The sequence below is a fragment of the Enhydra lutris genome, unplaced genomic scaffold (genome assembly GCF_002288905.1).
Source record: "Enhydra lutris kenyoni isolate GAN:26980312 unplaced genomic scaffold, ASM228890v2 scaffoldscaffold44, whole genome shotgun sequence".
Taxonomy (NCBI): domain Eukaryota; kingdom Metazoa; phylum Chordata; class Mammalia; order Carnivora; family Mustelidae; genus Enhydra; species Enhydra lutris.
In genome coordinates this window covers 9,506,859-9,523,430 of record NW_019154128.1, presented here as the reverse complement: position 1 = coordinate 9,523,430, position 16,572 = coordinate 9,506,859, and the positions used below count along the sequence as shown (strand labels likewise).

The following is a 16,572-nucleotide window of genomic DNA, read 5'->3' as shown; positions in this document are numbered from 1 at the left end:
TATAAGCTCCAAGAGGTAGGGAATGGTTCTTTGTTTGTTTCACTGATATTCCCCAAGTACGCAGCCCATCAGAGATGTGGTGTACAAACATTAACTGAATGAACACTATGCTTAGCCAAACCCTTTCCATCACTGCTTCCTGCTGCTTACCCGAGTCATCTCCCCTAATTTCTGGCAGCTGAGGCTGCAAGCACACTAACATCCTAGGTTACCTAAATTATCAATATGAGGTGAAAGAGTACAACAGTGTTGTGTAAGACGTTTTTATTCACCCTGAAGAGGAAATGTGAGGTAAGTGTTTATAATATAAAAAGTATTCCAATTTTTAAAACTTATTAATTAAAAATTAAACTTACCTTTCCACAATCCATTCTGGCCGAATTACTTTTTCCCCCTTTAATTCTTTAATTTTGGCATTTGGAAGATTTGTGGCAATAATGTGTGTTGTTTTGGATCTGGAATAATACACATGGTATTGCCCTCCATGCAACATCATTAGCTTTCTCAATTCCTCAGCAGAAGGATCTATAAAATTCATATTAAAATACGTTAAGACTTTAATATTTAAGTAAAGCCCTAGCTGAATAACCCCTTCAAAAGCCTAACTTAAAGAATGTATCACTGATCCACTTCCTCCTGGGCTGTGTTGCCAATGAACAGAATTGGGAGGTAGATTACAAAGTGATAAGGCTATCCTGCTTTAGCACACCCTCTTTCCTGCTGGAGACAGTTCACCAACAAAGCACCTACTGCTAAGAGATGCCCAGACCAGATAGGGACCTCACATAATGAATCAAATACTACTAACAGAGCAGACGTTTTAAAACTTCTGACCACATTTAGCTACATGACCTTGATACTGGTATCTTATGTTTTAAAAACTTAACACCCATAAAATCATTTATAGTTCAGTTTACAAAGACCCCAATTAATCCTACACCTCCTTCAGAATAATACAATAGTAGACAGGTAAAGTGCTCATACTATGAGCAGACTCACTGTAGGGCTATTAACAGACTTCACTCCTATGAAGCTTAATAATTTTTATTTTTATTTAAGAAAATAAGAAAAGTTAAAATTACTCAGTTTCTTAATATGAACTTGCACTGAAGCCAAAAAATAAAGTTCACCAATATAAAAAAAAATGCAAAAAGAGACATTTTTTCAATTTTGTTTCAAATTATTTTTTTCTTGCCACCTACCCATCCCTCAAATTTTTTCTTCCTATAGAAAAATATCTTGAAACAAGAACCAGTGTGGTTTATGCTCTCCCATAAAGTGACTCAATGAAGTTATGTTATGGCCAGTATTACTAGCATCACATTAGTTATTTTCAATAGCTTGTTTCTTCCACCCATTATACTAATGAAAGCTCTAAATTATACCTTCCTCAAAACAGCTGTACCCCAGGGTGGGAGGAGGGGACATCACAAGAGGCTTATAAATCTACTTTGTTATCCAAGCAACAGATTTTTCTTAAGCCCAAGCAATACAGGTCCCAGTATTTAAGTAATCACTTTTATTACAATAACTGTATCATTAGGACAGTTTTAGTCTTCAGAAGAAAAAAAAAAAACAAAGCAAATTTAGATGCAACAGGTTTGGTCAATTCTTGGTAAATTCTTATAGTATAGAATTCATTCGATGTTACTGATTGCACATACTAGCACTGCTTAACAGAAATACAATGTCAACCACAAATGCAAGTCACACACATAATTTAAAATTTCCTAGGAAGCTCACTAAACATGGTAAAAGGTAAAATTAATATTTTTAACCTCATAGATCCAAAACATTATCACTTCAGTATCTTCAACATATAATCAACATAAAAAAGTAGGATATTTCACATGGTTTGTTTTATACTAAGTCTCCAGCATTTACTTACTTTCTTTTGCTAAGATTAAAAAATGTGGCTGGCATAATAGTATAAAGTATCAAATTAAAGGCTATAAATACAATATAATAATATGGACAGACACTAAATCCAATCCAAGCAAGGAAATGCAAAAAAGTATTTACAAGTTAATCTACAATTTTCCTAAACCAACTCTAATTGTATTCAATGACTTAAATAGAAAACAGGCTGACAGACATTACCTTTGTCTACACATATGTGTAAAAAGCACTGTCCCTTCTACTACTTGCTCTCTGAAATCAAATTACTGCAGAAATTTGGAACTGGAAAACCTGGACAATTTACTGGCCTACAGGATGAAATTAAGGAGGCTCCCTGAAGTTCAGCATTGCGAACTCTTGCATATTCTTCAGTGTGAAGGGAACTATGAAAACCAATCTAGTTAAAAGGTAAGATCACATGAACTCTGCTATCAGACCAACCTGGGTTTAACAAGGACTTAACTCCTTTAAGTTTCCTCCTCTTTACAAATAAGTCTGGCACATAGAAGTACTCAACATAAAAATCATTATTACAATAAAGTATGATAGCAGAACTCCTTTTATGACTTGAGGATCCTACTCTAGACCTACAAAAAATGGCAGAAGACAACACATATACTGACACATGGTAGTCCTAACTTTTCAAACACACACAGAATTGCCAATAATGCACTAAGGACAACAGCCAGGAACCACTCCACCAGCCCAAACAGCCTGGCATGCACAGTGGCTGGTGGCCGCCCTCATTTTCATAGCTTTTTGATATTTTTAAAATAGTACTTCTCTCTGGCTCTATTACTTCAACAATAGAACATACTCCCAATTACCAGCTCAAAAGAATATAAACAACAGCTCTGAAGATTTGCACAATGAATTCATTTTTCTTGTTTAACACTCTCCTTAAATTCAGCAGATGTGGACTAATTAGGGAAAACTGTTTGGGGGACCGTATCCAACCCCATGAATCTCTAGGACACTAAGCTTGGTGGAACTCCATCCCTGCAAGCTACCACACCAGGGAATTTTCTTCATATTACTGATAACAACTGGAAATTACCCTATCTGTTTACTTGTTGGCTGTCAGATTTCCCCCTTGAGCCTGCTGCACCTTGAGGGCAGGAACCTTGTCTGTTTCACTCACTTCCAGATGTCTGGGACAAAGAAGGTGTTCAGTACACATTTACTGAATTAACAGGCATCTCCCATGCATCAAAGCCTACTGCCCAGAGTTTTCACCCCTCTAGCAAAAGTGGAGTATAGGTAGTATTACCACTTCAGTTCTCAAAATATTCATTCAGTAACTCAACAAATTAAGTCATATAGCACATGGTCCAGACCGAGACCCAGTGGATACAAATCCTAGCTCAATCCCTCACTAAGTTATAAAGTTACTTAACTTTTCAGGGCCTTTTCTCATATGTAAACCGGGAATTATAGTGCCTCAGAGAGCTGCTGTGGGATTAAAAGCTAAAAATTATAAATTGCTAAGAAAAGTGCCATGCACATAGTAAGAAATATGTGTCACCTATTACCAGCATCTTTATTATTCTTACCATTTCTTATCCCGAAAGCAGAAAGGAAGAAATTCCATGGCTGAGGCTATTCTCTACCTATAAATCATTACATTTGTTCAATTTATAATCCCACCTATAAATCCTTCTTTTGTTGCCCACCCTCTAGTACCTTTTCGTTCAAGAAAGTCTTTGATGTACTAGCAAGGATAAGAAAACAAAACAAAAAATCAAACAAAACAAAAAAAATATTCAGATAAATTTTACCCCCCGAATCTCTGCAACTGATGTTACCCTCCAGAGAATGTCAGAACTAAAAAAGCTTTTGGAAATCTAATAACCACTTCATTTTCCATATTAGTACAAACAAGCTTAATCAAGTTAAACCAACTAGACCAATTCAAACAGTAGATAAAATTATTCCTCAACCCTCATTATACATCTTCACTGAACATATTATTTTTTTTTTTTAAAGATTTTATTTATTTGTCAGAGAGAGAGTACACACAAGCAGGCAGAGAGGCAGGCAGAGAGAGAGGAGGAAGCAGACTCCCTGCCGAGCAAGGAGCCCGATGCGGGACTCGATCCCAGGACCCCAGGATCATGACCTGAGCCGAAGGCAGTGGCTTAACCCACTGAGCCACCCAGGCGTCCCTGAACATATTATTTTTAAATACATCAGGATATAAAAAAGTTAATCACCAATAAAAATCATCACCATAGGTTACCAATGACATCTTGGTGAAGATCCTATAAAGAAGAGGATCTCTGAGGTTCAGCGGCTCCCAAAAATGACTTTACCAGAAGAAGAAAAAAAAAAAGTATTGGTTCTAACGAAACTTCTTTTTTTAAAGATTCTATTTATTTATTTGACAGAGAAATCACAAGTAGGCAGAGGCAGGCAGAGAAGGGGTGGGGTGGGGGGGAAGCAGGCCCCCCACTAAGCAGAGAGCCGGATGCGGGGCTCCATTCCCAGGACCCTGGGATCATGACCAGAGTCGAGGGCAGAGGTCTCAACCCACTGAGCCACCCAGGCACCCCACGAAACATTTTTTTAAAGGCACATATGCCAACTGAATGATTTCCCTGAAGATATACTAAATTTTTCAACAAGCAAATTATTATTCATCAATGCACTTAAGGTTTCTTATAAATAGCATCAACTTTAGGCAGATTAATTTGTAGATAAACAGAAGACCACAGAGACTAAGGTAAATTTCTGAAGTCAGACACATCTGGTGGGATAGCCACAACTTAAGGACCAGGTTTCTGTCTCCACTTACTCATAAGCTGATCAACCTTAACATGCTGCTATCATGGATAGAAAGGCCTGGTTTCCAGTTGCAGTGTGACACTGAAAAGCTGTAAAATCCCAGACAACTGACTCATCCCTCTTAGCCTCAGTTTCCTCTTTACAAAATAAGAAGCTAAACTAGATGATACTTAAGATTCCTTACAAAGCTACTGTATAATTCTATGTACTAAAACCATTATCTCCAGCAAACAAAACTTGAAGACTAATTCACAAGTTTGTGGGAGAAAGCAAAACAAGTCACTCAATTTTATGGATAAAGGAACTAAAGCAGAAAAATGTAAACAAATTAAAAAAAATACATATGTATGTTAGCAAGACATTGGAAAAAGTCACTAACTCACAGATATTGATTATCTAATAAACCACAATGTCTTGTACATATAACAGGTATAAAATTAAGCAAGTTTAAGGTCAAGTAATAGCAAGCACTTAAAAGCAAATATTGTCTCACTGTGGCCAATATAAAATACGCAGTATAAGAAAAACACAGTGAACTAGAGATCAAAAGTCCTGAGTTCAGTCTGGCTCTGCCAAAATTAACAAGTTTCTACTATCTTTACAGCTTAATGTGACAGAGGTCAAATGGGATGACTGGAGCAAATGACTCCTAAGGTTCCTTTCAGACCTAAACTACTATGAATCTATTTGGATTCCTGACAAATTTTCTATCACTGCCCCATACTCAATTACCAGTAGCTTCCATCACATTAAATGCCATCACAGAAAGAAAAAAAGAAAAAGTCAATATTATAAAACCAACTCTACAATCTATCAAAAAGTCTGTAATAGTGCCTTGATGACATGGTTAAAATAAACTATCTTTTATGTTTATTTTACCAGATTCCCTGCTCAATTGAGTTTATCCTCTGTAACCAAAGTTCTATACCTGATCCTAATATATGCTACCAATATTTATGAAGAGAAGGCAAAGACTTAAGGGGTCTTCATTTCTATTAATCCCTTAACAAGCAACACTGTCAATGTCTTCATTTACATATATGTAGGTATTATATATTTATGTGTATCTATGTGTGTAGACTCATACATCCCAAAACGCCTACATCAACTCCCAAATTGTCCATTTAAATACAGGCACAAAAAAAAAAAATTAAATAAATACATATATACATACATACAAGCACAGAAGATCAAGACATTTGAAAAAAAGTGTAACTAGTCTACTCTTTTCATTTGCGGCTTCCCTACTAAAACATGACACAGGATCAATCAATACGCTCAGAGAATTTCCTCTATGACAAAGCAATCTGACAGGCATTTTTACTAACAATAATTCTAAATATCTGATACAGAAATTTAAGATTAGATGCCAGTTTCCCTAAGCCATTATATTTAACAAAACATGCTTTTTAAGAGAGAACATAATACTTGGCATAACCTGTTAAAGAGTAAGTGCTCTCAATACATGCTTACTGAACAAAATAACAAGGGTAAATTTTTATACTTGACACTAAAATTTGAAAATATCATTTTGTCTTTCTCATGGTCGATAGACACATTTTTCCATTCTAGTAACACCAATATATATGTCAATTTTATTTAAAAACATCCACCTTGGACACCTGGGAGGCTCAGTGGTTAAGCATCTGCCTTTGGCTCAGGTCATGATCTTAGGGTCCTGGGATCGAGCCCTACACAGGGCTCCCTGCTCCGGAGGGAGCCTACTCCTCCCTTTCCCTGTGTGCCGCTCTCCCTACTTGTGCTCTCTCGCTCTGTGTCAAATAAATAAATAAAATTAAAACAAACAAACCAAAACAAAACAAAAACAAATAAAAACATCCACTGCTTTGCAGAGCAAAATAAAACTGTCATTAGCTGCTTTATACCCATAAGCAGGTAAAAACCTGGGGAAAGAAAACTGACATGAATTTAGGACCTATTCCAGTCAGGTCCTTGACATACCTTATCTCACTTAGTCCTTACTCACTATCTCACTATCTCACTTACTAATTCCAGTGATTCTAGCACTGGAATTAGTCTTGGCATCACAAGTCCTGTGTGAGATTTTTTTTGTTTTTTTAAAGATTTTATTTATTTGACAGACAGAGATCACAAGTAGAGAGGCAGGCAGAGAGAGAGGAGGAAGCAGGTTCCCTGCTGAGCAGAGAGCCCGATGCGGGGCTCGATCCCAGCACCCTGGGATCATGACCTGAGCCGAAGGCAGAGGCTTTAACCCACTGACCCACCCAGGCGCCCCCTGTGTGAGATTATTAACTTCAAAACTATTCTTACCAGAAAACATGCATTTTTTTGGATTATCTGCATAACTATTTCTTAACTAAAGCACTGCCACACAGTTTCAATACCCAGGTTTTGTTATGAAGGTGCTAGTGCTATCGTCACGGACTGTTTTGTCATGTACAAATGTAGTATATACATAGAATACATGTAGTGTATACATTCTATGTATATACTACAAAATGTAGTATATACATAGAATGTCATGTACAAATGTAGTATATACATAGAATGATATATTATTCAGCCTTAAAAAAACAAGTTCTAATACATGCTATAACCTGAACCTTGAGCCATTTATTATGCTAAATAAAATAAACTAGTGACAAAAAAACCCCAAATGCTGTACGATCCTACTTCTTTGAAGTATCTCAAATAGTTAAATTCACAGCAACATAAAGTAGAAAGGTGGCTGCCAGGGAGAGGCAGGTGGGGGAAGAGGAAATGGAGAGTTATTTAATGATATAGAGTTTTACAAGATAAAGAAGCTCTGGAAATTGGTTTTATAACAAAGTGGCTATATTTAACACTACTAAGCTTACACTTTAAAAATAGTTAAAGTGGTCAACTTTTATGTGTATATACAATGTACCAGTTAGTACCACATCTGTACTATAAACAGGAATTTAGTATAAGCAAAATATCATTCATATACTGATACGAACTTGAATTTTATTCACATTTAATTTTTAATTCTGCAAAACCTGTCATTGTAAGAGCTTGGTAGAACATTATTATTATTACTACTACCACTTTAGAGATGCTTATGAAAACAGATGCTGTGAAAATAGATGAAACAGATGAAAATCTCACAGCTTTAAGAGATGGGATTAGCTAATAAGTGACAAAGACCTAGAATTAAAATAAAATCCAAGCCTTGATTTCTGCTCCCATGCTCCTTCTCCAGCTTACAGCCACTCAGTAAGAAAATCTACATTCTATACTTCAGAAAAAAGTTTCAGAAAAAGATCAATGACGATAAAGGGAGCCATCTACAGAATAAAAATTTCTATATTAATCCTAGGTAGCACACATTCAATCATCTTTCCCAAACTTTTTTTGAGATTTATTTACTTATTTGGGGGGAGGGGCACAGAGGAAGAGATAGAACCCTCAAGCAGACTCCGTGCTGAGTGCAGAGCCTGATGTAGGACTCAATCCCCGGACCCTGAGGTCATGACCTGAGCTGAAACCAAGAGTCAGACACTCAACTGGCTGAGCCATCAGGTGCCTGCAACTTTTCCAAACTTTTTTTTTTTTTTTCAAGATTTTATTTATCTATCTGACAGAGAGACAGAGATCACAAGAAGGCAGAGAGGCAGGCAGAGAGAGAGAGGGAGAAGCAGGCTCCCTGCTGAGCAGAGAGCCTGATGTGGGGCTCGATCCCAGGACCCTGAGATCATGACCTGAGCCGAAGGCAGAGGCTTAACCCGCTGAGCCACCCAGGTGCCCCTCCAAACTTTTTAAAGCCTTGCCAACCTAATTGGAGAAGTATTTGCTACATGAAAACTTACTAGAAATATTTCAACCAAAGTAAAACCATAAAGGTTTCCTGTTACATCCTTTTAAGCCAAAATTATTAGCTCCTTCAACACCCTGAACAAGGCTCTTTTATAAAGCAGACCAGTTTGAAATAAAAGGCCTGTAAGATAATAACATTTTCAAGTTCTAGTAAATCTAAAATTAGGTGCTAAAACTTAAGCTTCAACATATACTCCTTTCTTTTCTACGTGCATTTATGTATCCTTTCTTGACAAAACACAACTTCCATCAAAGAGCAACTGATCAAGAAAATTCTTCACCTAAATTGTTTCTCAGGAATAGGATTGTACAATTTAATTTTACAGGTATCTTGGAAAGAAAGCTTTGCAAACATATAACAATGTATCTGCTTAGGACAATGGTGGTATCTCAGCAAAGACTACCAAAAGCCTAGTGACTGCAGAGTCAGTACCTGCCTACAGAGAGGTTAGTGCCTGCTGTGGGACTTTGTTCTCAGCCCTAGACTGTACAATATTTCAATTCAGGACCTGATTAAGAACAGAGGCGGTTTCACTTCTGGGAGAAAGAAAGCAGACAGTTAACCTGAATAAGAGACAAAGTAATCTGGTCCAAAAAACGCCTAAATGAGAAAAATCAGACTGTGAAAACTGAGATTCCACATTTTATTTTAAAACAACTGCAACTTTTAGTATGTAGGAAAGTGGGTACAATGGCAACACAGGACAAGAAGTCTCAAATGACTAAGCTAAATAAAGCTCTTTGCCTTTTTTTAATTAACTCTACCTCCTTTCCCTCAAAATAACGAACTCAAACAACACAGACATACAGAGGGCAGACCACAAGTGGGTATGGTTCTGCTCTGCCTCACTGAGGTCAGACTACATGCCTAGAATATTTTATTCTATTTATGACTCAATATATGCTAGACCCTGACCAACTTCATTAAAGAAGTACAGTAAAAAATCAACCAGGAGGAATCCTCTAAAGACCAAAATCAAGTCAGACAGGCTAATGAGCATTAAGTGATATTTCAGTCATGTATAAAACACCAAAGGAAACAAATTAAGAAACTGCTTTAATGAAGAAGAAAAATGGAGACATTTAAACTAGTGGTTTTCAATTTTTTAAATGGCAGAACTCTATTTCAAATGAGCCCTAACCAAAAAACCCCCAAATACCAAACAAATAAAAGTAATATTATATAAGACTTTATTCTGAAAGTTCAATTGGTAACATATACTTATTACCATTTGCCTTTCAGCATAGTAGTGAGAAAATCCTGATTCACACACATTAGAACTATTAACATTTTCAACTATTTAGAGGAAGTTATATTCCAAGGTCTATGTAGAAACTACTTAACCTAACAACAAAAGGCAAAAGACATTTCTAGTAAATAACGTATCTGAGCATTTGTTTCATTTATCTGTTTTTAGTGTACTTAACTTAAAAATACTTAAATAATTTTAAGACTATAAAACCTCCTAGGTATTTTGGAACTTAAGTTAATAACCAATTCAAAAACAACTGTCAGCTTTAGTCTAGCATCCAACAGCACTATGGTATTACTTATAACTTACAGAGACAGGAACCTTACTTATTTAATCACGAGTGCATCTTCAGTACCCATATTTCCAAGCATTTCCCTTAGAATTTAGTATGGATTCCACAAATGCTTTTTTAAATACAAGATATTGGGGCACCTGGGTGGCTCAGTGGGTTAAAACCTCTGCCTTCAGCTCGGATCATGATCCCAGGGTCCTAGGATCGAGCCCCACATCGGGCTCTCTGCTCAGCAGGGAGCCTGCTTCCGCCTCTTTCTCTCTACCTTGCCTCTCAGCCTACTTGTGATCTCTGTCTGTCAAATAAATAAACAAAATCTTAAAAAAAAATTTAAAAAAAAATAAATACAAGATATTTTATCAGAAAAAAGTTCTGTGGGAAGAGAGAGCCAACCAACATTTGACTGACTGAACCTGGAAACTAAGTAGGATTTTGACATTCTGAGAAGCTGGGAATGATGATGAGAAAAGCTGTTAAGGACCTGGAGAGAGGTGTGGCCACAGGATTGAAAGCACCCTTCCAAAGAACTAGGCATAATATAGTTTGAGAGCTGTAGAGTGAATCAGCATGAAGATCACACCAAGAGGACGGGGACAGTGTTTGAAGTTACGCTCTGGAGTCTTGGAGAAAGAGCTAGGACCACTGGATAGAAGCTACAGGGATGCACATTTTAGCTCACTAAAACCATCAGACCTACTCAAAATCGAATTCACTTGCCTCCCAGGACAATATACCATCACACCGGAGTCACTGCAAGAGGCTGAGTGGTAGCCTGTCATTATGTCAGCAACACTGAAGAAGGAATTCTCATGTAGACAAAGATTAATTTGAAGATTTAAATTTCCTTCTAACCCCAAGATTCTGAGTCTGTGGTCTAAAACAAGGGTCAGCAAACTAAGGCCCTTGGGCTAAATCTCCCATTTTTTTAAAATCAGGTTTTATTAGAATACAGCCATCCTCATTCATTTATATTGTCTAGGGAGGCTCTAGGACTACAAGAGCAGAACTGAGTAGTTCTCAAACAGAGTACATGGCCCACAAAGCTCTCGCCCTTTAAACGAAGTCTGCAAACCCCTGACCTAAAATATAGCCAGAGGGGCGTCTGGGGGGTGGGGGGGTTCAGTTGGCTAGATGACCAACTCTTGATTTCAGTTTAGGTCACGATCTCAGGGTGGTGAGATCAAGCACCGCACTGGACTCCATGCTCAGCAAGGAGTCTGCTTGAGATTCTCTCCCTCTCCTCTATCTGTCCCCTGCTTGTGTTGGCACGTGTGCTCTCTCTAAATAAATAAATCTTTAAAAAAATAAAAACAGGGCACCTGGGTGGCTCAGTGGGTTGGGCCTCTGTCTTTGGCTCGGGTCATGATCTCGGGGTCCTGAGATTGAGTCCCGCATCGGGCTCTCTGCTCGGCGGGGAGCCTGCTTCCCCTCTCTCTCTGCCTACTTGTGATTCTCTGTCAAATAAATAAATAAAATCTTTTTAAAAATAAATAAATAAATAAAATAAGAACAAAATTAAAAACAAAGGCTACTACTTTTGGAACCTAAAATAAAATATAATATTTGTTCTAAATATTTCTCCTATCCGCTATTTCAGATGCTGTTCAGAGAGGAGAGGGAAGATTATGCTGCAGTAACATATGACCTCAAAATCAATGACTTACTACAAAGGTTTATTTTTCACTCATGAAACATGTCCCTCCTATGCTCCACCATCATCTTTACTCTGAGATCCAGACTGATGGAACAACCTCTATCTAGAACACTGTTAGTCACTGTGGCAAAAGAAAAGAGGGTATAATGAAGGACAAACTGATTTTTAAAGCTTTATCCCCAAACTGATATATACCACTTCTACTTACATTCTGTGAACATGGCCAGACCTGACTTCAAGAAGCAAGGAAGTAAAATCCTCCCCTGCGGAGGGGAAGCAGACTTCAGTGAACAAAAGTACAATCCACCACATAATGTATTTGGAAATATTTACATAAGTAATTTGTTTTCCTTATTTCTACAAACTATTTTATCAGTAGCATAGTTCTATACCAATGTTCAGCCTAAAAGCAAAAAAAAAAAAAAAGCAAAGGCACTATAGTAATTTCATGTTTCCCAAGATAAACAATATTAAGGCTCAGAATTATTTTAAAATTATTCTCTATTCTACCGAACACATGCTTGGAATAAAAAAATTCTAGGGGCGCCTGGGTGGCTCAGTGGGTTGGGCCTCTGCCTTCCGCTCAGGTCATGATCTCGGGGTCCTGGGATCAAGTCCCGCATCGGGCTCTCTGCTTGGCGGGGAGCCTGCTTCCTCCTCTCTCTCTCTCTCTGCCTACTTCTGATCTCTCTGTCAAATAAATAATAAAAATAAAATCTAAAAAAAAAAAAATTCTAGAAATGAGAAGAAAATATACCACTCACAGTTCTATGCCCAAAGAAAGTTACCACTGTGATAGATTTGCTTCTTAGCATATTTTTTCCTGTGCTTTTCTTTTCTAACAGTTCGAGCATCCCCTACTTCTCATTTTATACCCTATCCTTTCTCATTTACCAAAAATTTTTCTATATTATTATAAATTATCCATAGTTACTTTTTAATTGTTTTAAGTCACCTTATAGATGGTATAATTTATAGGTGAATTTCTATTCTTAGATGATGATTGGCTTTCAAATAAAACAACATGACAAGATGATCTCTTCTATAAATCTATACTGGGAGGCCAATCAGGCTTATCAGCTTAGAAGAGACTCTTAGAAGAATTACTAAGCCAAAGGTTATAAGCAGATTAAAGGCCCCTTGCATGTTTCGTAATGCCATCCTCCAAAGCAAGTCTACCAACTCATACTCTTGCTCCAGCAATGACTGAAGGAGTTATTTTCACCCATCTATACCTGTATTGGGTATTTCACGTAATAATTTTTTAAAACTAAATAAAGTTTTCACAAACTTATTGTCTCATTATACATTTATCTAATAGTGAAGTTGAACATATTTCCACATTTGTGACCCAGGTCCTGAAATAAATTGTTTCTGAAATTTGCCTTTAATCTATTGCGATGTTAGTGTTCTATTTCCTATTATTTTGATGTATGAACTTTTTTCCAGTCATCTGATTTGTTGTAACAAATTATACTGAATAATTCTTCCCTCTCCCCCACTGATCAATGGTTCTTTATAACCTAGAATATTTAAAATAGCGCTGACGGGCTAGGCTGTTCTGTTTTATAAAAATAATGCATGTAACTTATAATAAACACACACACACACACACAGAGATGATTATCTCATTCACATACCAAATTTACAAAACATATACTTTCTTCTTTTTTTTTAAGTAGGCTCCATTTCCCAGTGCAGAGCCCACAGCAGGGCCTGAACTCACGACCATGAGATCACGACCTGAGCTGAAATCAAGAGTCAGAAACTTAACTGACTGAGCCACCCAGGTGCCCCCACAGAATTTATTTCTGAGCAACTCTAAACCACATATCTGCCTATTCTTATACCAGTTACACAAAGTTTTAAATGCTTACAACCTTCTATAATAGGTTTTGAGATGTCAGAGCCATTGCTTCTCTCCCCATTGTTCTTTTTCATCATTGTCTAAGGTAGAATATTGCAGGGGTAATAAAATGTAAGTCAGAGGGCACCTGGGTGGCTCAGTGGGTTAAGCCTCTGTCTTCGGCTCAGGTCATGATCTCAGGGTGCTGGGATCGAGCCCCGCATTGGGCTCTCTGCTGAGCAGGGAGCCTGCTTCCTCCCCCTCTCTCTGCCTACTTGTGATCTCTCTCCCTCTGTCAAATAAATAAATTAAATCTTTAAAAAAAAATGTAAGTCAGATAATTTGCTGTAGCAGGTTGGTTAATAGTTAATGGTATTAACAAGGATAAAGACATTGGGTTTGAAGAAGCATTGCTACTGCAATAAAAGTATTTCTGGCATTTAAAAATTCAAACTATTTAGCAGAACTTTTTATGTAAAATAATAATGAGTGTTCTTGATAATAATGAAGACACTCTAGGATCCTAAACTATCTTCTTAAAGTTTAAAATTATATTCCACCATATTCCTACTGTTAATTTTAAAGAACATTCTGTAAAAATGTTCTGAATGCAACTAAAGTTCAGAACTAAAACCAACCCTAGTAAGAGACAATTACACACAGTAAAAGTAAAAGGCATATGTCACAGGACCACAATTTAATCCTAAAGCTCTGCAAGTGAAATCCCATCACAACAAATGCCATTACAGAACACAAAAAGCTACATGAAGACCACTTTCATGTTCCTAGGCATAGTTTGTAAGATCATCTGGTTAAAACAAATTCTATTAACAAAGTTTTAAAATCTTGTACAGAAGTTTTCCTTGACAAATCTCTAATGAGAAAATATTCATTATGCGCACCATTTCATTCTGTATATCCAAAGAACTTGATTAAATGTTGGTTGTGCTACATACATGGTAGAAAGAAGTAAACCAAATGGCTGCTTACACCTCCTTTGGTTCTACAGTAGTAATATCCTTCATTATTTCATTATTTCATTTGAGTCTCACAATCCTACAAATTAGAAAAGATAATTTAGCATGGTTACTGATGAGGAAATAGAAAAAATTAGGTGATTCGTCCATAATCACACAGCCACTGTGCAGACCCTTTTGTCTTCTGACTCCCACCCATTACTCTTCCTCCAGTAGCCATGATTACTCTCTTGACTCCTTTCCTCCCTAACTACCTTAGACTTACCACATTCAACTAAAAGTCACATACACTTAACCAAACAAAAACTGAAGAAGTTTCAAAAGACTACAGAACACAGTTCTGAGTAACTATCAGGTGCAAACACCTACTGAACACTGGTAAAAAATACAGTGGGTGAAATAAATTAATACAGAAGTCTCTCCCATGTTAGAGGTGAAATTCCCACATCTCTGATTTATAAGATCAAAGTCTCACAGAAAAATGAAAAAAGATACATATATATAGAAAGAAAGTAATTTCTGGGATGCATACATTTCTGAAAAACTAGATTTGTCACCATTAAATGTATTCTTTTCCTAAGCCATCACATTCACATGTCCAGAAAACAACAAAATAAGGTTGTTAAAGTTTTTAAACAAATCCTTATCACTTAAAATTTAAGTCTGTCATATTTGCATACTTCCTTGTTCATTTTGCAATCCATGCCCAAGTTTATGTCTGCCCATCTATTTTTTCAGAAACCTCAGCAGTATAAAAGCCACTGGACCTGGTCTTTTATCCACATACTGAAAAAAGCACAAAATAACCAGAACACCTCTTTCCATATTAACTGTCCTGATCCCACTCCAGAGAAGACAACAATTACATTTCACTAGATTTGAAGCACTAACTAACCTGGGGAGCTTTCACCGAAATAAACGTGCTCAGGGCCTATCTCCCGAGATTATAATTGAGTAAAAGCCTAGATAGAATGTGGCCCATTTCTTAGTTAAAAACTAAAAAGATTTAAGAAGACGGAGCTGAATTAGCATATGAGTGAAAATATTTTAACATTCTGATGTACAAATACAAAATGGTGTTATTCACTCATTTACTCAACTAGTATTTATTAAGCATCCTACAATGTGCCACGCAAGGTTCTAGCCCCTGGCATATAGCAATGATCAAGACTTGCATCTGTGCTCCATGATACTTCTATTTCATTAGACAGACAGAAAATAAGTCAGATAAATGATACCAGTTCGGGTACAAATAAATTCTATGAAGAGAAATAAAGCTGGACAAGGGATTAGGAAAGAAAATGGAGAGCAAGGTACATTTATCTTAGATAAGGCTGGGTCAGGGAAAGTCTCAGAGGAGGTGACATTTGATCAGAGATGTGAATGATAAAGACCTAGGGACATCAGATGGAATAGCAAATTTAAGGCCCTATAGTGCTACCTCTGAGACACATTTGGCTAGGTGCTACGACACAAAATGGGCTTTCTAAGTCCTAAAAACTTAATACATGAATAAGACCTGACAATATAAGACTTAGGTGTTGGAGAAAATGTTTCTAACAATGATGCTATGCAATTTAAATACTATGGACTGGCTTAGGGAAGGAGACAAAATCTAATTTAATATGAGTCTTAAAGGATGAATATAATTCCAGTTCACAGAAGTGAGGAAAGAAGCTTTTTACAAGAAACAAAAGCACCAACAGAAGTTCAGAAATAAGAAAGTACAAAGAAAAAACCTAACGTATCAAAATAAGCCCAATGACCAAAATTAGGAGAATAGAAAGGGAAAACTGTAGGTCAGGATTAGACAAGAATGACTTTATCCTTTTTTGCTTAGAAAATGTCTTTTTATCTAAGATGCAGCTTAAAAAGTGAATCCCTCTATGAAGGACTCACTAACTCTCAGAGGCAGTAACTGCTCTTCTGTGTTGCCACCTACTTTCCTCTATACCTAACTCTCAGAGATTACTTACTCACCACAAAAACCCACATTCTCCATCAACCACCATCTGTTCAAACATAATTCCTAACACACCAGTAGCATA

The 16,572-nt window shown here is 36.9% G+C and overlaps 1 protein-coding gene across 9 annotated transcripts in view; it reads right to left on the bottom strand.

Moving 5' to 3' along the window:
* LOC111155910 (REV1, DNA directed polymerase) overlaps window positions 1–16,572 on the bottom strand; it is a 95,229-nt gene that overhangs the window by 44,446 nt on the left and 34,211 nt on the right. For 3 of the 9 annotated variants that reach the window (XR_002641162.1, XM_022516375.1, XM_022516376.1), the window contains exon 4: window positions 357–525. Coding sequence is in view for 8 of the 9 variants with exons in the window: in XM_022516375.1 (XP_022372083.1) it covers window positions 357–525 (169 nt within the window). In the remaining variant the exon portion in view is untranslated. Of the gene's footprint in view, window positions 1–356; window positions 526–11,366; window positions 11,390–11,909; window positions 12,008–14,449; window positions 14,604–16,572 lie in introns of those variants that run through there. The other 6 variants (XM_022516377.1, XM_022516379.1, XM_022516380.1 and 3 more) reach the window with 6 other exon arrangements.